This window comes from Notolabrus celidotus, chromosome 22 (genome assembly GCF_009762535.1).
Source record: "Notolabrus celidotus isolate fNotCel1 chromosome 22, fNotCel1.pri, whole genome shotgun sequence".
NCBI lineage: Eukaryota > Metazoa > Chordata > Actinopteri > Labriformes > Labridae > Notolabrus > Notolabrus celidotus.
This window is the reverse complement of record NC_048293.1, coordinates 17,449,930-17,471,616: the sequence shown is the minus strand read 5'-3', so window position 1 is coordinate 17,471,616 and position 21,687 is coordinate 17,449,930. Positions and strand designations below refer to the sequence as shown.

Here is a 21,687-nt window from a genome sequence, read left to right as displayed (position 1 = left end):
CTGTGAACATTTTTCATATAATGTGCAATATCTTAAACCAAATACCTCTTCTCCCGACCTGACTGTATATATGTGATATTCGTTTTATATTATTCTATATTTGTATTGTCTTTTATACATATTTCCTACCTGTTTTTATTTTATTTGTATATATAACATGCACCTTCAGGAGCAGCGCTTCTAATTTCCTTGTACACCTGACAATGACAAATACAGGCTATTCTATTTCGATGTGGGCCTTTCTTAATCATGACTATTCTTTTGCTTTTTCAGCAATGAACCTTAACTAAAAATGTACACAGAAAAAAGTTGGTTCTCCAAATTTTTTTTAATTTGATCTGATTCATTTTTATTAGTATAGCTGTTTTGATTGGCTGATACATTTCTTATACAGCACTGAATATTAGAATCATTACAGAAGCCCTCTACATTTATATTTGAGATTTGCTGGCTTGCATTTAACTATTTTGTAGGTTTATTCATATTCTAAATTGTATTGTTGTCATTCTCATCCATTAATATTCTATAATAATATATTAATAATTTATACCAATAATATAATGATAATGATAATAACAACACATTAGTATTGTTATTGTTACAATATTCCTTTAGCATTTTACAGCAAATATTTATTGCATATCTATCATTTTGATGACTTCATTATGTGCAATTAGAGCGCCCAGTTAAATCCCCTTTATTTCCAAATGGATGCAAGGCCTGGGACATTATGGGAGACAATAAATCAGATTTGTAAACAAGTGTTCCTGAAAACATTGCTTCTGTGCTGCAGCCTGAAGAGTCCACAGGGATGATGTCATGTTTTCGAGTACGCAACCAGCAACATCCGGGTCCTCTAGCTGTGGCTCTGTTTGTGTGTGTATGTGTGTTTATTCATAAACTTTATTTGTATCGCATTATGTACAATGCCAGTACAGAATAAGTGTCCATAGTTGCAAGGCATGGGCGATGAAATTATATTTTTACGCATTTCTAGACGTACATGTTTATTATTGACGGCCGTGTGTCATACATGTTGCCATGGATGTGCCCTCAGGTTGCTCGCACCAACATAACACAGACTGTTTTCCCACACACACACACACACACACACATATGTAGTGACAAGGTGACTCCAGGCTTTCACATGTTTCTAGGCTGCCTGAAGCAATTTGTGGTGGTTAGTGGTTGAGAAAACTGTTTAGTGACGATATTTGAGCCGCTGAATATTGTTTAAGATAATTGCTTGCATGGGTCACGTGATGATCCCGGAAGTTGTAATTAACCAGTGTATCCACTACGCCCAAATCGCTCACAGCCACCTGACCTGTTTTGGAAAGGTTAAAACAATTAAAACACTTTCAAAAACATGTTCAGTTATGTTCATTGCTAAAGTCTTATTCATCCAACATTTTCAAACAAACGTGTTCATTTTGACTTTCAGAATTGGAAATCAGAGCAAAAGCAAAGTCAAATTTTTTAAATTAATCTTTTGATGTCACATTCATAAACAACATTTACAGAAGAGGATTAGGGCCACCAGAGAAATAAAAAAAATGAGGGTGAATTGTTTTTATTATTATGATTATTCTGAATTATAAATGAAGTGAGAGTTCTTTGTTCTCAGGATTCTGACTTTAGAATTCTGACTTTAATCCCAGAATTCTGACTTTTTCTCTGAATTCAGACTTTTTTTCTCAGGATTATATATATATTTCCCCCAGTGGCCCTAATCATCTTCTGTAAAAAATATACAAGAAAACCTCAATTTATTTATTTTTATAAATGAAAAGTCTACATTGCATTTAAAACAACAACTATTCAATCTTCTTCAAACTCCAACATTTTCAAGACTTAACATTTTTAAAACATAATGACAGTCAAACTTTTTCATCCTTTTATTGTAGTCTTCCGTCTGTTCGACTTGATATTTAACTTATTTCGTATGGACTCCCTTGTACCTTTCATTCTTTATGTTTTTTTGGTTTAATTATTCTTTATGTTTTAATAAAGTTGATGTAAAAAAAAACAGCCTCCTGTTCCTGGGGGCTCGCTCTGTGCTCTGTGCTGAAGCTAACGCTAAGCTAGCAAGCTGTCAAGCTGTCCAGTGGAGAGGCTGGGACAGACGCTTCAGCTTCCCCCCGCCTTTGCCACACACATCTCCGGCCCACAGAATTCAAAGAAAATTCCTTAGAGAATATTTTAGATTTCCATTTGAGAGAATGTAATGCATCCCGGACGTTCTCAAACAGGGACCTTCGCACTGAGACGTTTTATATGCGCTGAGTGACGACAGCTCACAGCTAGCTAACTGGCTGCTAGCTTAACCGCTTCTGCAACCCTCACAGATTCCTCGGCGTCCCTTCCTGGTGTTAACCGCAGCCAGACAGTCCTTCACACTGTCGCAGATTCCGTCGCTGCCATCTGGTATTTTGGAAACTTGGTGAGTCTGAAAATGTGTTCTCTAAACCCCTGAACTCCTGAGGAGCGTTCGGCAGTTAGCTCCCTTTGCTAGGTTAGCATTAGCAGGGCCGATGGCTCTCCTTGCTCGCTCTGTATAATGTTAGCAAACCCGATTCAAGGCAGGCCTGTCAAAGTTAGCTGTGAGGACAAGGGTCAAGGCCCGCAACCAGGCAAGGGTGTTTGTTTATTTGGGTTGTGGTGAGGAATAGCAACAAATCTGGCTTGTTACGCGAGCACAACAGTAGAATCTATCTGTACCGAGCAGGTTGATAATGTAAACAGCTCACCACAACGTTAGCTCTGATGTTTCATTTCATTTGTCAGATGTGTTGAATTGTTTTTGGTGGCAATCGAGTAACTGGTAAGTCGGTTAGCTAACGATAGCTTGGACTAATATTACACAGACTAGCTTGTATGTTGAAGTGTTGTGCGTCGAGAAGGTCACATAGATGCTTCCCAGGGGTGTATTAATGTTAAATTTATCCATAGATGACTGTTTTTTTGTTCCTACTTTGAACGTCTGTCTTGATCAGGCAGTGGTCTAAAGGGCGTTTCAGTGTGATCCACAACAGCTCTGCTCCTAATATGTAGCCAAAATGTGAACACAGGTCCACTATTTTTAGCTTAGAGCATGGCGTCTGAACTCCAAGATGCTAATCATTTGCCACTAATGGTTGGTCAGTGGTGGACAAAGTACACAGCTTCATTACTTAAGTTAAAGTATAGATCCTACTGGTCTAATATTACTCCATACAAGTGAAAGTTGTTCCATCAAATTATTACTTGAGTTAAAGTACTTGAGTACTTGCTTTTAAAAATACTTAAGTATTCAAAGTACTTCTTAAAAAATCTCAAAACGTTGTTTTCACAATGCATAAATGCAGTTAAGACTACACAGGAGTACATTCTGTTACATTCTGTTTATTTAGAAGCCATTACTTGAAATCTCTTAAAACTATACCATGGAATAAAAACAGTAACTAAGTTACTCCAAGCACAGACAACTTAGTTTGAAATGTTCATCTGGAATGAAACAAATGTTACGTAGCTCAACACACTTTCTCAGGTTGGACAGTGAATGTTTGTATGTTTGAGCAGAGTGGAAACAAGGAGAACATTTCAAACAATACGTATTATTCTTCATTTTATAAAGCTCTAACATGGGCTGAAGATATGACCATGGGTGCTCAGGTGGAGAATTATAGCCATCATTACCACCTCTAAATGAACTGCCTGATCTGAGTGAAATTTGCTCTGTGTTTGCTCCACGTTCAACCGGGGAGACGCACGATATACAGGTACGACTAAACCACCGAGACAAACAGAACTACACAAACATATTTTACTGTCTTAGGGATCAGATTTCAGAAAAGAGAAGGAAATTAATCAGCTTACTTCAAAGCAAAAGTAGTGAGTAACAAGAGCATTGATAGAAATGTAGAGGAGTAAAAAGTAATACGTTTCCCAAAAAATAATACTCAAGTAAATTTACTCTGTTGCTGTCCACCACTGCAAATGGTCAGACTAAGGGCTATCTGTTTTAACTCACCTTAAGAATATATCAAGGATTAAAGTACTTATGTCTCAGCAGGATGCAGAAAAACTCGTCCATGCATTTATCTTTAGCAGACTAGACTACTGTAACGGGGTCTTTACAGGACTCCCAAAAAAAGTCCATCAGACGGCTGCAGCTCATACAGAATGCTGCTGCTCGAGTCCTAACAAGGACCAAAAAAGTAGACCGCATCACTGCCATTCTTAGATCCCTACACTGGCTTCCTGTCTGTCAGAGAATAGACTTTAAAATCCTGTGAATGGTTTATAAAGCACTGAATGGTTTAGGCCCAAAATACATTGCTGATCTGCTGCTACTTTATGAACCATCTCGACCTCTGAGGTCATCAGGTACTGGTCTGCTTTCAGTCCCAAGAGTCAGAACGAAACATGGTGAAGCAGCGTTTAGTCATTATGCACCAAATATCTGGAACACACTCCCTGAAAGCTGTAGGTCCGCTCCAACTCTCACCTCTTTTAAATCAAAGATTAAGACTTTTTTATTTGCCACTGCCTTCCTATCTTAGCTTATTTTTACTCGCTTTAAATGCAAATTTTAAATGTACTTTTAATATATTTCTAATTTTCCTTTTCTTTTCTGTTTTATTATATTTGTCATTTTAATTGTGTTCTTTTATGCTTGTCTGAATTTTTCCAATGCTTTTAAAGTTTTAATGTAAAGCACATTGAGTTGCCCTCGTGTATGAAATGCGCTATACAAATAAAGCTGCCTTGCCTTTTTACCAAACTGATATGAAATAGTGAATATTGCCATAAAGTTGTTGATATTTATGCTTTAATACAAAACACTGCACTTCTTCCAAAAATTATTAACAGATATCTTTTTTTGAATTGAATTATAGATCTCACAAGGGACGAAATGGGCGCATTTCTGGACAAACCAAAGATGGAAAAGTATAACTCCCGTGGTGAGGGCAACAACCTGAGGTATGGCCTGAGTAGCATGCAAGGCTGGAGGGTAGAAATGGAAGATGCACACACAGCAGTAATTGGCCTGCCTCATGGTCTCGACCCCTGGTCATTCTTTGCTGTTTATGATGGGCATGCCGGCTCTCAGGTGGCCAAATACTGCTGTGAGCACCTGCTAGACCACATCACTGCCAACTCAGACTTCCGGGGTGCTCTGCAGGACGAGCAGTCAGTTGAAAGTGTGAAGAAAGGGATCCGCACGGGATTCCTGCAGATCGATGAGCACATGCGAACCATCTCAGAGAAGAAGCATGGTGTGGACCGCAGCGGCTCTACTGCAGTGGGAGTGATGATATCTCCAGGTCATATCTACTTTATCAACTGTGGAGACTCGCGGGGACTTCTTAGCCGGGGTGGAGCTGTTCACTTCTTCACACAGGATCACAAACCCAGCAACCCTCTGGAAAAGGAAAGGATCCAGAATGCCGGTGGCTCAGTCATGATCCAGCGAGTCAATGGTTCCCTTGCTGTGTCTCGAGCTTTGGGAGACTTCGACTACAAGTGTGTGCATGGCAAAGGCCCGACAGAGCAGCTTGTCTCTCCTGAGCCTGAAGTTTATGCAATAGAGAGAAACGAGGGAGAAGATGAATTTATTATTCTAGCATGTGATGGTATCTGGGATGTTATGGCCAATGAGGAACTGTGTGACTTTGTAAGGTCAAGGCTAGAGGTGACAGAGGATCTTGAAAGAGTCAGCAATGAAATTGTTGACACCTGCTTGTACAAGGTATTGTATGCCATACAAATCTATGTTCCCATTTGGTTACTTTTCTGTTTCTGTATCACGGTTGATTTGCATGACTTGTGTTTGATGTTTATTTCTCTCACAGGGAAGCCGAGACAATATGAGTGTTGTGTTAATCTGCTTAACCGGAGCGCCAAAGGTGTCCCCAGAAGCAGTGAAACGGGAGGCCGAGCTGGATAAATATCTGGAGGCCAGAGTAGAAGGTAGAGGAAAATTTCTTATTATTTTAGTCTATCATAGAAAGATGAACATTGACACAATTATCCCTTTTCACTTTTGCATATGACCTTCTTATACACTGCGAACCCCATTATTCCCTTTTTTCTACATGAAGTTTTAAATAATGAGGCTTTCTCAACATCTAACCTGATGTGAAAACATTACGTTTGCAAATGCCAGGGCTGTATGAAGAGTCAAAACTCCCTTAAAGCAGTCTGAAAAAGAAGATTCCAATGATTCACTTTGAAAAACTAACTATTTTAATACTGTCTAATTGAGTGAATTCAACATCCTGTGGTTCTTACATGTCTAAAACATTTTCACACATAGTGCTTCCAGTCTTAGCCCTAATAATATGGATACATAAAACACCTGTTGGCAGCAGCTTGAAGGTTTTTTTGTAAATATGTTTTTTTGTAGGTTTTAAGCTTAGAATCCACTTTTCAAGCCTTAACATTCCTCAGGTATAGTAAGCCAGGAGCTGACATACCATTTTTGTAGGCAAGTCCAGTGTGAAAAGACTTTCTTTAAAATGCTGTAAGCTAAAGGCTTAGGTAAACGCAAGTAATCCTACTGCTGGACACTGGCTCACAGTGTTCAACGTGATGTAACCATCAGTGGAATATAAATAAGTATTCTTGGTTCAGAGGTAAGAAATGCACAACAGTGGGTCAGATTTGTTTAAGCAAGGAACTCATGTCGACTATAAACAATCCATAGTGGATCATATCTTAATACCAGTTTTGTAAGAAAGAATTTAGAATACATTTTATTTTAAAGTTTGTGACTATTTCATCTATAAATCATTGAAGTACATGTTACTCAGTGCTGACTATACGACCAGGAGAAAGTCCTTGTCTTTTTGAATCATTCTCTGGTTAATATTTCTCTACTGCGGGTCCAGCAGCCGGACATAGGTCTCTTAAAATCGTTACCACTCCCTTTCAGTGTTGCACTGCCAAATCTTTATCAGGAGGCAAAGTCGCATGAAGATTTAGTTTTTAAGATAAAGGTTAAAACTGCAAATTAGTCTCGCCTTAGAATATTCACTTTAGAAAAACTCCCTTTAAAAGTCTCTAAATGGAGAAAAAGCTCAAACAGAGGGATTACTGACACACAGTATTATCTGTTTTATGTGTACAAAAAAGTATTAACAATCCCATATCAAACATACACATGGATTAGTCATATGTTTCCTTTTAGAGTTATCAGAAAAACAGAAGAAGCATAAAGAGCATGACCAATGATAGGATCAATGTCACTTCAGTAACAGAAAAATCAAACCCTTCCTTAACTTCTACACTCTTGTTAAAAAATGATGATGTTTCTTTTAAATTTTCACATCTGTATTGCATATATGAATGAGATAATCTGATCAGCTACTCTTGTATATTCCCTTAATACGCGATTTAAATGAAAACACTTTTGTTTCCTAACAGAGATCATCAAAAAGCAGGGGGATGAAGGTGTACCAGATTTGGTCCATGTCATGCGGACGCTAGCATCTGAGAGCATCCCTAACCTCCCTCCTGGAGGAGAACTGGCAAGCAAGTGAGTGAGCTTTCTGACCAATAATCATCACTTCAATCACTGTATATCTTTTATCCATAATACTGACTGTTGTGATAAACACTGATGAGAAATATTTCAACACTTCTTCCTCCTCCCCTCCAGACGAAGTGTTATTGAAGCGGTGTACAACAAACTCAACCCCTACCGAAGTGATGACACAGTAAGTATCCCAGCTTGTTATTTCACCCCAATAAGTGTGCTTTGCTTGGAGTATGCATGTTTTTTATGTGTAACCAGAAGACATTAACCAGTTTAATGCATGAACTCAGTATCAACAAAATAGAATAAGACAATATTCATGTTGCATAGGGAAATAGGCTTAAAATGCTGAAAAGAAAACAGACTCCTCAGTGACAAAATGACCTGTCCAGAGTGTCTCTTCACATTTTGTCCAGTTAATGAGTACAAGAAAGAGATAAGATATATAAAAACAACATTCATTTTAGTTTGACTATTTTCTGTTTGAGGCCAGCAGAAAATCTGTCATACTTTCTCTGCCACAGTCAGAGCAAAACTGTAACAGCGTTACTTTGTCCGAGTCTAACAAAGGACCACAGCTGCATCGCAGGTGCTAAAAAAGGCTCAGTTTTGTATCACATGAACTGATTTCACTGATGAGTTCTCTTTAAATCAAAGGGGAAGAGCTAATGTGATAAAGTGTTAGGTATTTGTGCGGATGGAATGAAACTTCAATTTGTTCAAATCCTGTTTTTAAAAGACACATTGCTCATCCTTCCTTTGAACACAAAGAGACGGCAAAGCAGCTGCCCTCGACAGCTCAGATATTTGGATATTTATTTATTTATATAGCTTTTGAATTTTTTATTAGATACACTCACTGGGTCTGCTACATTTTAATTGTGCACGTGTCATCCTGGCCTTGTCAAAGACATTTGGCACATTGTTTCGGTAATTAACTTCAGTGTGCAGATGGATTTCAAAAAAACATTTTTAAATAAGGTACCCTCAGAAAACTGTCGCTCTCTTGATTTCCTCCGAGTTGTGAGGTGTTGCTAGAAAACAAAATCTACCACTATTCTTTGCAAAGTTTCCTGTGAGGAAAGTAAAACAACGTTCCTCTTTTTTAAAGATTTATTCAGATTGATTTGTTGGAATCTTGTCGTATTAGTAGCTGTTTTCAACCTTTAAGTCAACCAGCTTTTGCAGCATATGCACTTTCAGGTCTCTCAGGACAGACCTTACTCGTCTTTGCACACGAGGACATTGTCCACTTGATGCAGACTTACTCCAGTTTGGTAAAGCAGTAAGTGGCTTCTCCAAACTTTTACAGTAACTCAAAATCAAAGTTCATTACAGGGTTTTGACCGGCCACAGATCTTAATCATTCTTGGTCTAAAGCCAGTCTGATGTTAATCTTGCTGTATGCAGGGGCGTATCATAAAAGCATTGCACTTTAAGATATGAAATCACAAAGCTTTAAGATGCTTTTCATCTTTATAAATCATTGTGCTTTAAGGTGAAATTATTGACACTCACGGTTGTTTGTTATTGTGAGGTTGGATTTCAGTTTCACCCCAAACACGCCCTTAATGATTTGCTATTTCCCACCAGATGATCCTTAACCTTATTTTCTGCCTTTGGCCTCGTTCGTTTTTAGTGTTTCTGATAGCTGCAGTGAAACACAACCACTGGGTGTGAAACTGTCATGTGGACAGGATTGATATAGCACGTAGCATCATGGCTGAGGGTTCTGTGGTCTTTTCATCAGACCACAGACTCTTTCTTTCCCCGTGTGCTCTCAGTCTTCACCTGCTTTCTTTTCAAAAAAACAGTCTGTCAAGAAGCTCTTTGTTTTCGTTTTCTTCCTTTTGAGAAACTTTTATTTTCAAGTCTTTCAAGCGACACCTCTCCTCTTTGCACTGTCTGAGTTGTCCTTGGAGCCGTGGTCCTACCTGTGCGTGTCTCTCCTTTTCTCCGTTTGGAAAGGCAAAAGCCTGTGAGAAGAATCAGCTGTTTTTTATTCTTAATCTCTTTTTCCATTTTCTCGTAGCACGGCAAACTTTGTATATTCCAACACTCAAAGTTTTCTTTTGTCCTTCGCTCTGGATGTATCCATCCACCTCATTCTGTATCTGTAATTCCTGACGTGACATTCACATTACAGCTAAGGTCTCTTTGAGTACAATACCGATTTCACTTATAGATGTGAACTTATATGAAGACAGAGACACAGATCCTAACAGATCATCATAATCTCCTGCTTTAGCACCAACAAATACAGAAGAGGCCTTGAGGTTCAATAACATATTCACATTATTTGTTAAAATGTATTGTTGATAATGTATTTGCCATTATGACACTGCTTTGCATTGTTAAAAACAGACAATGCAACCAAAACTGTAGAAAAAGAGATATCAGGTGTAGCCACGGGCACAATCGCTGACTGCAGACCCGGCAATAAGCCCGCCTGACTGAAAACTTCTTATTGTTGCTTTGCATATTGTCTGGCTAGCCTTGGAGACGCTGGTAGACACACTCTATTGCAAATGTAAAGGTATTGTCTTCTTGCAGCCGAAGAAATCACATCTTTTTCTCTGTGACTATAAACAGGGTGAGAAATGTAAGTTGAGAAATCCCTTTATGAAATAGTAATTTGAAGGACAATAACAGAATTATACAACCAGTACACTTGATTCTTTAAGAGATGTTCAAAGTGAGTAACTGTGTCAAAAACACTTTCTGTAGATATAAATAACTTAAAAGGGTGGAAAAGCGACTCAATCCTTTCTACATACAAACGTTTTTGGAAACTGAAATTAATAGTTGTGAAATTAAAGTGAAATTTTAAACGTTAGTGATAGAACAAAAACAAAACAGCAGAATGGTCTGAATTGAGAGGTTTTAAGTTCAGCAAGATGGACATGGCACAATTTAAGACTACAATATTGAAACAAATGTAATGTTTATAGAAATTTGAAAAAGACAGGAGTTTGTACCACACATTTATACCCTCAATAAAAAAATACTGTGTCCAGCCATCTAACAGTGGCTCTGACACTTATATAGAGAGAAGAGGAGAATAGAGTAGAGTTGGAGCGACACGTTACCTCATAACCTTTACTTCTAAACGCAAACAATGTCATCATTTATTTCTGAACATGTTTAAAGTTATATAAAATCTGTGTCACCAGCACTTCTAATCAAACAAACCTCTCTGTGTTCTTCTGCAAGTGATTGTCACGACACTAGCCTGTAGTACTACAGGTGTAGACCCTAGAAGTAGACCCTCTCTGGTCCCGTTAGTGGTCCTTATGCGTGCTCACAATGTTAATCTGTGATAGTAGCAGCTTCACATCAAGCGGCAACCTCCGGTCTCAAAATATAAAGCCCATGGGGAAGTGTTATAAACTGCAATTAATCGAAAATTCGCTTGAGGCTGGCTGCAGAAACACCTGAAACCACATACACACCAATTCAAAAAAGACGATCTTTGCAGCATTAATAAACATGTTTACAGCCTGGTTCAAAAAACGGCTTCGCTCTAAGTAGCTAATTTCTCTACCGGAACACACTGTAGGGGGGGTGAATTTCTTTCTAACGCGACGGTTCAGAAGATATTAAGATTACAAGTTTTTGCCCAAATAAGGACATGATTGACTTGATTGTCAGACGGGAACACATAGCTGTTGGCTAGGAGGCTCAAACTCCGCCTCTTTACCTCACACTATGCCTGGTTGAGTCCAGCATTTCCAATATGGCTGCAGCTGACGATTGGCTTCAAAATAGCGCTCAGGAATAGATGGGTGACGTCATGGATACTACATCCATTATAATAATTTATTTATACAGTCTATGCTTCACATGCATATTTACCTTTTACTGTCATGTGACACAGATACAAACTCTACATGCTCAGTGGAAAGTTATCTGTCTGCTCAAATAGTGTATTGTACATTAATCATGGAAAAGGAGCAACTTGTTGCAGCATGAAATGTTTCAGGTCATGTGACCGACATTGCATGTCCTGCGATGTTTGCACACGCCTCAATTGCAACAGTCAGACGATGTATATCGCCCAGCCTTAGTACAATAAGTTGATATTTTTGGCAGGCAAATGAACATGTTCACAATCTTTTTGTCTACAATATTTGTCAACTTAAACTGAGACTCTGCTGACATTTAGAGTTGGCAGGCTCCTGAAGCTGTCTGTTGTCAGCTGGTAGCCAAAACTGGTTGCACACAGTTTACTTATTGTAACCCGGTAATGTTGCAACAGGAGTGAACATTAGGGATGGCACAATCAGGTTTTCTTGGCTCTAATCCAAACCCTTTTGATGTTTGTGTAGCTGCAGAAACCAAGGCTGATCTGTTCTTTATGGAAATGACACACACCCAGATTCAACCTGTCATAGATTCATTCACGCTGGAATTAGATAGATGTATGAATATCCAAAAACAAGATGCCAATTCATGGCCTAGCTGACATATTAGAGAACTGTATTTTCAAAAATGTCATACTCAAGTGAGATTGGAAATCAGATGTTTTGTAGCCATTACTGCTTCATTCAAATATGTGAATTCAGCCTTTTACTGACATGAAATAACACCGCAGTTATTAAAGTATATGAGCCTTGACTTATTTTTCTTATTTGAGTGAGGGATTGAAACAAAAGTTGTCTGGATATACGAGTGATGTCTTACTGCAATGATTGAGAGGGATCTTTTCAAAGAGAACCAGGGCAGGTGGTTTGACTCCTGAAGCACAAAGCAGGTTAAGTCATCTGGAGTTCAGAAGACTTGGTGTGTTTGACGGTGTCTATCTTGGTTGGAGTGTATAGGTGTAAGGAAGCAGCTATTACATTTTGCTGGTCGGCTGTGGTTTCTCACCTTCATCGCTTCCTTACAAATATAAAACTACCCTGAACCTGAAAACAGATTCTTGTAGGAGAACATTCTCCAAAGTCTGAAGCAGCACAAAATCCGTGCTGTAGTTTCCTTTGTTTCTCATGTTGCAGAGGTATTTAAGAGCTTGATTCCAGTTGTATCTCTTGTACTTAGTTGGCATGTGTGGTAGAAATGGAATATTCTTCCTAAGCTTGTTTAAATGAGTGTATAATCACCTGTATATAAACATTGTTTTGTTGTTAACTCAGGGTGAGCCTTTTGTATCGACATAGGAGAAGGTCGCCTTCCACTGCGGCCCCCTGCCATGTTTCCACTGTGACACAGAACAAACAAACTATGAACACTTTTTGTATGTAGTGAGTGGCTGCGTGAAATACATCAGATGGAAGGCATTGGAAAAAGAAAAAAGTAGTTGTGAGCAAAAGTATTCGTATTGATAGATATTTTTAATGATGAAAATGTGACGAATGAAGGATCATATATGTCACGCAAAAAAGGAGCTTTTTGTCCACAAAGGCCACCGTCCCTTCAATGACAGCAGGGACGAGTAAGGGAGTTGAAGTGGCAGATTTCTTGCAAGAGTTTGAAAATGTCGCTTATCTGGTGTTCTGACACGTGTCCACTGTCATCCATAAAGAAAAACCATATTACTCACAGGTAGGGATGTAAATTTTAAGTATTTTCCGTGATCGATCTTTGGAAATGTTAACGATCAACTATCAATTAATAATTGAAAAAAAACGTAAAAGTTTTCCCCTGAATCAAATTTTCCTTCACAACACAATGTCTATAACTGACAGTATTGAATATCTACGGATTGTATTGAGGTGTTCAAAACGTTAAACATGCTGAATATCAACGTGTGTCCATTTATTCTGAGAATTGAAACATCCGCAATTCATTTTTCCAAACAAAACAAGCTCAAAACACTGTCACTACAGACTCCACCCATAACCAAAATGTTTACCAGGTATGTAAAAATCAATCAATCAAACAGCATAAATAATATCTCTACTTAGTTTTAAATCAATCTATTTCATGAATTTAATCCTTAAATCCAATGACCAAAGTTACAAGTTTTAATTTAGTTAATGAAAATATAAAAATCCTCAAATTAATTTAAAGTGTCTTCTCCAGGAACTAAACACTTCTTATTATACCGATCTGGCTTCAATCAACATTATGCACTCTTTCAGCACCACATAGTCATATTTCTCGATTGTCTCCTGATGATTAACCTGAATACAGATGAATTCTGATACCCTATTTGTTCAATGAGTACCTATTGATACTTGAAACAGCATGGAGGCAGTATGAAGAGCCTGGACCATCACTGATATCAGTGTTGGAACTTTTTTTAAATTCCTAAAACACTTTGCTGTTCAAGTTGCGGAGGAGTCATTCATGTAAGACAGCTGCTGCTCTGCCACAGCTGCACCAGAGTCTCACAGAGACACTTATATTCATGTTTTCTATCTGCACACCTCTCTCTCTTTCTCTTTCTTTCTCTTTCTTTCTCTTTCTTTCTCTCTCTCTCTCTCTCTCTCTCTCTCTCTGGAGCCACATGTGTTGGCTGTAGTGCATTTAAATACTGTGACACTGACATGCAGGGCCAGGTAAGACTTCTTGTACTTGGGGAGTCATGTAACAAACTTTACATTTTTTCTGTTTTTGCAAAATGAACACAAACGTCTCTCTCGTTTGAAATGTCAGACTAGAAAATGTGATTTCATTATTTTGATCAATGATTAAATTCAGTAAATGGTTAAAGCCGGTGAATAATATCTCTTCAGAGGGAATGGTGTACAGTTTTGCTGTACACTTGACAAGTTGATTAATGCTGCATTAAATAGAAATAATATATTACTTCATTTCAAGATGATATGTAGAATTACTGACATTCACATCAAAGATGTAGGTGAAGAAATGGTGATGATTCAAAGCTTTTCTGTAAGCCCCTGAATGATGTTATTGCCTGTCAGTTTGTGTCATACATGCTTAGAGCAGCTCTAGATAGAGAGCTGGTGGATGTAGAGGCCGAGTCTGAAGGGTTTTTCCTTCCTCTTCTCTCTTATCAAGGACTCTGCGTCCACAGACGACATGTGGTAACACAACCTCCTACCACTAACACAGCATAGCGTTTACAAACCACCATCCTCTCAAGACCAACAGCAGCTCAGCTCAGCAGTCTGTCTCTCCGTCACTCTGAGCTTTTGGTTTCTAAGAAGGGAATTTCATGGGAGGAGGAGGAGGAGGAGGAGAAGAGGGAGGAGGAAGAGGAGTTGCATGCACACAAACCTGGAATAGTGCAGCACCAGTCCACTCTGGAGTTCAGGATCCCCGCCGTCTCGTCTCCCCTTTATGTTCACCCACCTTAATACTCTCCTCTAAAGTAACCCATAACAAGTGAGTCCACAGGTCTTCTTTCTTTTTGTTAAATAATCAGCTTAAGTAGTGATTTTTTTTTGTTGTTGCTGTAATTAATTTGATTCACATTTCCTTGTGTGTGTTTGTATATTTCTGTTTTTGTGAAGTGCAATTGTCCTGTACAAACAGCCTGTATTTAATGCAGCTTGATTTTAAGTTAAAAAATGAAAGAAATGAAAAAGAGAACCTTTTATGCACTATCTGCCTTTTCCTGCTCTTCTGGAATTGTAACAAATGTCTATTCAGTGAATATTTCTGCTTGTCCTCCAGGCACAACAATGTCTCTGCGCTTTTGACTTCTCTTTGTTTTATTTTATTTTATTTTCAGTTGGTCTATGCTCCTTTATAAGAAACGGGTAAATTGTATAGTTGACAGCACAGTAAGCTCTCTATATCAAACCATTTAAATCCTAATTATTTTCCCTTTGCTTTTTTTTTTAATTGTATTTTATTTTTGTAAGTGGTTTTCTGTACATGCTTAGAAATAATGGCAAAGTGTTTCTCAGTTATTTTGGAAGTGTGAAGTGAAAAATACTTTCTTTTTCATTTCTTCGAGGCATCTGACGAAAAAAAAAAAAAAAAAAAGACCCCTGTTCACACGTTTGTCTGTGCAATAGATACCTTCAAGCGTGCGTGGGTGCTTGTGTGTATGTATGCGCGCACGTGTGTTAGTGTAAAGGCAGATCTCTTTGTGCAACTCTAAATTAGCAAAAATGCTCGACAGAGCGAGCTGGAGTTTTCATTGTCTGCCTTTTTTTTTTTAGCCAGTGATCCCTAACAACCCAAAATAGACTTTCACTACTTCTGAATATGAAACGCTTTGGATAACAGAGTTTACATGCTGTAACGCTATTTGAACAACTTCAAGCTATAAATCACAACTATACTATAACCTGAGATGACACAAGTAGTTCAATTTACCCACAGTCTGCAGCTAGTTAGAGGCTGACTACTTTACACATCTTGTGTCATATTTGAATACCAGTTTCTAAACATTGCTCATATTGCCCTCTGAGGGTGCCATATGATTTATAATCACCTGTTTCAGCTTTATGACAGCCTATGCCAAGTTTGTTTTTCATGGAACTCATTTTTTTGTGTGGTACAGATTCATTTTTTAGCTTCTAACTTTAACATTTGTTAATTTGACCCAAGTGAACAGATGAAGCACTGATTATTTTAGAGAGAATTTACAACAGGTGGAACTCTTGATTCTTCTCCCATGGTTTTTATTTGACACTCAAACAAGAACAAATCCGCTCTCTTACCCTGAAGTTTATCTGATTAAAAAATCATCCCCGGCTCCACAAGCCCAAGCAGAGCTGTGATCGTTTACGATCTGTGGGTTGATTTTTGTTTTTAAGTGAGTTCCCCCCTCTGCAAAGATAGTCACTGACTAAATCTGTACTCCACACACAGTAGTTACATTTCTTCAAGAGAAATGGTTTTATTTCAAAATTTATTCTTCTGCCTTTTTTTTTGTTCAAAATTGCATTGTTTGAAAATTTATGTATGTATATATTTTTGACTCAAACTTTCAAGGAATAAATCATTTCGCTTGAGGTAGTTTTTTTGCCGTGGACAAAATGTGATTCTGGTTTATTTTGGGATGGTCAGTTAACACCCTGTGCGTGTCTTGGCAACAAATAATTCCCTTTCCTCATCTATTGGTTCTGATCATAACACACCACAGTCATGTACTGAAACTGTTCTCATCTTATTTATCAAAATGACAATCCTAACTGTCGTCACCACGTTAAGGTCTGTGGCGGGAAGCTCATTCTAAATTCTTAACAAAACTAAAATCCTAAACGCCTAAATTTGCTGCTCTGTTATGCTTTTGTGGCAAAAAGGCCAAAGACCACTTACATTTAGTGATTGTGAAGTCACATAATAAAAAATGTAAACCCTGTAGACGATGTTTAAAATGTTCAACTATAGAAGAGTGAAATTAACTTATTTGAGTTTTCTTTTAGTAACTTTTGAAGCGACTTCTTGGCATTTTTGACCACTGGGGGGTGCTGTTGAGAAACATTTTAATGAGCAAGTCCTCGCTCTGCTAGCATTCACGTACAACACAAAATCACTGGATGTAATCAAATGTTTTTGTTTTTTTCGCTGACCGAGGGGGGCAGTAATGTGCAAAAGATATAAAAATGTTAAAAAACAGATTTTAGACAATGAGGCGGCTTGGTGTTTTGATTAGTGGAAATTCTGTTGGAATTTAACGACCTGCAAAAAGCAGATTGTTTGCTCATAAAATGACTGTTCACACTGGAAACTCCATAGAGTACCTTCAAACAGTCAGCCTCCTTGAAAGTGAAATAAATAACTCTGTAGATGTCCTGTCGAGACTGAAAACACGTCAGGTTGTAAACTTGGTTGAGTGTTTCTGCATGAAAATGTGTTTATATATATATATAAATATAGTCTTTCCCATACAAAGATCCCAAACTTAATTTCAACAACATAAGAAAAGTAAAAATATCATTTTATTTATTTTGTGAAACCTACGATTAAAAACTCTACAAGTCGATACAGAGTGTTAAAAAGAACCTTGTCTCTTATCTCAGCTAAATAATCACTTTTATTTGACTGCTTATATTTAAGTATGTGCACAAATTATCCCAGTCTTGAACACCCAGCTGCGTTTTGTTTGTTTCATTCACATTTTCGTTTCTTTGTGATAAAGAGCAAACAATATTTCTTTGCATCAGGAGGCCCCTGACGACCCCCCTTTCTACAGCTTTCTGCTTCACCCCAAGATTTAAAAAAGATCAGGAAGTGGCCCCTTAAATGATGCTGTAGGTGGAATGTTAACAGATATCAGAAGTGGCTTGGCTTTAGTTTGTCACATTTTGGTGTTTTATTTACATTTTGTACATTTCTATGGCTTCCCTGTTTCTCCCAACCCCTTGACAAAAAGTGAACAAAACAAGGATCTCAAGCATCGATCATCCTCGTTTGAATTTGTATTGAACTGAAATACCTCATAACATTTATAGGAAATGTTTTTGTCTTGTGTTTTGTAGATCCAAACTGCAGAGAGCAGTTTCCTTGTGGTTCTCCCTGCTTTGATTTGTAACACTGATCTATTTGGGTGGGATACGTCTGTGCTCGTGTACAGTATTTGACTGAATTGTGCTGATTCTAACAAACAAGTAATGAAATTAGTAACTAGGAACACTATTGGCCTTGTGGTATAAGCTGACCCCCCCCCCCTTTCCCTCATAAACACACAGACACACACTTCCTTGAATGCTCACCTGTGTAATTAAACCACCTCTTCCACTTGTGTGATGCTCACTTAGCTCAAATCTAGAATTGTATGGAGAGTTCAGGGTTTTAGAAACGTGAGATGTGTGAGAAAAGTAGGTGTGACTAAATGACGATAGTCATATGCACTGATCATCTGTATAATCAGCTTTCACTTTTTCTTTCAGAAAGTTGTTATTGTAGAGAAGAAAAAAAAGATTATAAAGCTATTTACAGAGTTACCTTTGGTTGCCTGGAATGCATCCTGTATATTCTTGTACGGAGGACTACCTGGCAGAAGAGATTTTAAATGCTTGCACCCTCTTGTACATATTGATGTACCTCGGTTGTGGCGTTTACTGTGTGACCCTTAGCAGTGGCGGTCTCTTCGTCCCCTCACAGGGCGGCTCGAGCCTCACTTTGCTGACCTTTTTCAGCTCATAAATAAGCTCACCGATTTGCCTTACCCAATCTCATGTTGCCCCCTAAAGTACTTGTTCAACTAAACACTACGAGGAGGAGTGATGCTGCTGACATTACACTCTCACAGATTAAGACAACTGTCCCCATGTTAGGGTACTTAAGCTATCAACAAAGTGACTTTGTCCTGGTTCTCACAAGGTACAACTTTTCAGCCACAGCTGGTTTGTATGCTATTCTTTTCTCCCCGTGTTCCCCCTTTTGAATCTCGGTCTTGAAGCTTATTTAATTTCTCACCGCAGATGATGTCATTCTTTTAACAAATGCAAGTGTTTAACATGGTAACCTTGTAAGCATTCAGAAATGTGCATACATACATTCATGTCTGCTCTATTTATGGTCACATTCAAGAATAGCTTTAGAGTGCTGTAGATAAGTATTGTCAATGTTGATTCAAATGCTTCTCAGAGGCCTCTGTGAGTGATTTTACAAAGTTCAATAACTGTATATTTTGTATTATGTTCTAGCTCCAAAGGAATGGCAGGATGGAAAAAAAGAAAATGTTTAAAAAAGCTTTGTTCCCTGAACTAAATTGTACTATTTGTGTTGTCGATTGAACAAATTGCATTCCTTGCTTGTGAATTGATGCATTTCTCTCCCTGCTCCTTAAATTTTCGCCCCTTCTTTGCCTCCTTTCTTTCATTTTTTAGCCTTTGAAGTTTGAATAAAAATTCTAGTTTGCAGAATGTATTACTAAATAAATGGGTTGTCATCTTGTACCTCTCATTTCATCGCTTTTTATCTCTTTGGGCCTGCTGTACGAGTGAAACTCTGCCATTGTTAAGGGAAGACATGGACCAACCTTAAAAACACTTATTACAACCTGAAACTCAAACACTCAAAGTGCCTGGATGCCAGAGATATAAAGTTGTTAATATCAGAAAAGATATATAATACTGTCAAGAGTGAACTTGCTCTGCTGGTAATTGTGTAAGTTTAGAGTAATAATGCAGCACAGGCTGTCTAGCTCTTAATGTTATCTGTGATTCATCTTATTGTGCATTCTGAAAGGACTTGAACAAATATCAGACTCTTATCTCTCCTCTAAAATTATTAACCAGATCACTTTCTAAAAGTGTAAAGTCACCGTTGATGACTTTTGGAAAATAGTTGTTGTCTTTCACATATTACCTTTGCATTTCAGTCAAGAAATGAGCATCTGATTTAGCCACCCAAAAAAAAACCCTGCAGTTATCACGAGAAACTAATCCATTTAATTTATTTTAAAGTTGTTTTGAGATCATCTCCAAAATCTCTAATTTCATTAATTTGTTCAATCTTTTGTCATTAAAAAAAATCTAAAAGTTGGATCACATGTGAGAGCAAACAACTGAAATATTACTCATTGAGAAAATATTAGTTAGAACATTTTGAATTATTTACCAAAAAGCATGTAAAGGAAATGGAAGAAAAATGATAATAAAGGAAGGAGATCTTTCTAAATTCAAAAACAGTTTCAGGAAATGATTCATGCTGTTGCTAAATTTGCACAATAAATGTTGCATCATTTCACACATGATGCTGTTGTATACTTCTTTGTATACATGTTTCTTTTTCAAACAAGTAAACTTTCTATGCAAAATAATGCACAATATTTGAGTGAGAACAAATGTCCTTGTTCTTGAAAAAGCCTCTAAAGAAGACGTCGATTCCCTAACAGCAGCTGTACGTGTTCTTAAATGAACTTCTAGGTTGTGCAGGAAATCATTGCTGATCTCTGTGTCTTAAACCTTGAAGACAAGAGACACACACGTGGGATATCACATAACATTTAACCTCGTTGTGTGATACAGTGCCTCACTTTGTCTCTGATGACCCACAAACCTCTGTCTTTCATCCCTGCAACTTTCACACCCCCTGAGCTCTCCACAGCGCAGAGGTGCTTGTGGATTTATCAGGGTATCAGAGCCGTGTTTGTCCCCCCCTGCCTCTTCTGTCACTGTGGGCTGAGTGCATGTAAGGGGCTCAGGCTCGGAGGGATGGGTCAGGGCAGTCCACGGCCACTGGGATTAAGAACCGTGGGAGGGATTACTTTAAATGTCAACATAATGTCATGAGCTGTGTTAGAAGGTCAAACGTTCAAACGGTGCTCAGTGGCGAGCAGTTAATAGATCAGGTATAATTTGGATTGTTGTGGCTCCCGTGATGACAGACTAGCATGCTTAACAACAAGCTACTTTTGCAGAAGTTTGTGTGTGTGTGGATACATTCATCATGCATGCCGAAGTGTGTTTTGCCACTTTAACAACTTACTACTCACATCTAAGGGCATATTTTGCAGCTTACTTCACTTGAATGGTTGTGTATTTACTTTTAGATAACCTATCACTCATGCTTTGACTTCTATACATTAGCTGTATTTCTGACTGTTACTAAAAAGCATCCTCATTAGGCTTCAAGCTTGCCAGAGGGGGGCAGTGTTAATAGCTGAGAGAGAATGGTAACACCTGATTGAGCTTTCACACTCAGAGAAACAGTCCTCTGGAGTGAATCATGGAAACAGACACTTTCTGTATATCAAGTTTGGCTTTAAGTTGCTGATATAACAGCATTTTCACATTTCTGACTCGACTTTTGACTGAAAATTACTAAAAAGTCATCATCCAAATGTTTCAGTTAAAAGTTCTTGCCGCTATTTTGGTGTACTTTTGAGTACTGAATGGATCCCCTTGCTTTAGGAGCCTCTTATTTGCCGCTCTTCAATCAGATGAAAAATACAGTCCCACAAAATTCAGAAAACGAATCTTCACTTATCTAAAATAAGCACATTTTCAGGCATGTTCATCCCCCCCATTTGAACCATTTGCATGTTAGAACACAAAATGTGACTCATTAGATCCCGGGCCACCTGTGCACCCCTAATGACTCATCCTGCGTCTCTATTCCTACACATCAAAAAACAGGAGAAAAAAAACAAGCGCATCGGCAGAGGCCATCATCAAATGGAGCTGGCTCGTCATCTGCCTGCCATTGTTTAGCGCATGTCATGCTCTGCTTCTCATGGCAGAAAAACCCATTTGAGCTTAACTAATGCAGCCATGCAGACGCAGCAGTAAGAGGTGGGGGGTGGTGGAGCACACACTGCACATTGTGTGTGTGTGTGTGTGTGTGTGTGT

General features: G+C 38.2%; 1 protein-coding gene across 1 annotated transcript; it reads left to right on the top strand.

Moving 5' to 3' along the window:
• Positions 1 to 2,054: 2,054 nt before the first annotated feature.
• ppm1aa (protein phosphatase, Mg2+/Mn2+ dependent, 1Aa) lies at positions 2,055 to 19,290 on the top strand. The gene is made up of 6 exons (XM_034674681.1): positions 2,055 to 2,443; positions 4,881 to 5,734; positions 5,838 to 5,955; positions 7,411 to 7,522; positions 7,646 to 7,703; positions 14,489 to 19,290. Exons 2-6 carry the CDS (start codon positions 4,898 to 4,900, stop codon positions 14,516 to 14,518), a joined length of 1,155 nt encoding a protein of 384 aa, XP_034530572.1. The 5' UTR covers positions 2,055 to 2,443; positions 4,881 to 4,897; the 3' UTR covers positions 14,519 to 19,290.
• Positions 19,291 to 21,687: the final 2,397 nt, after the last annotated feature.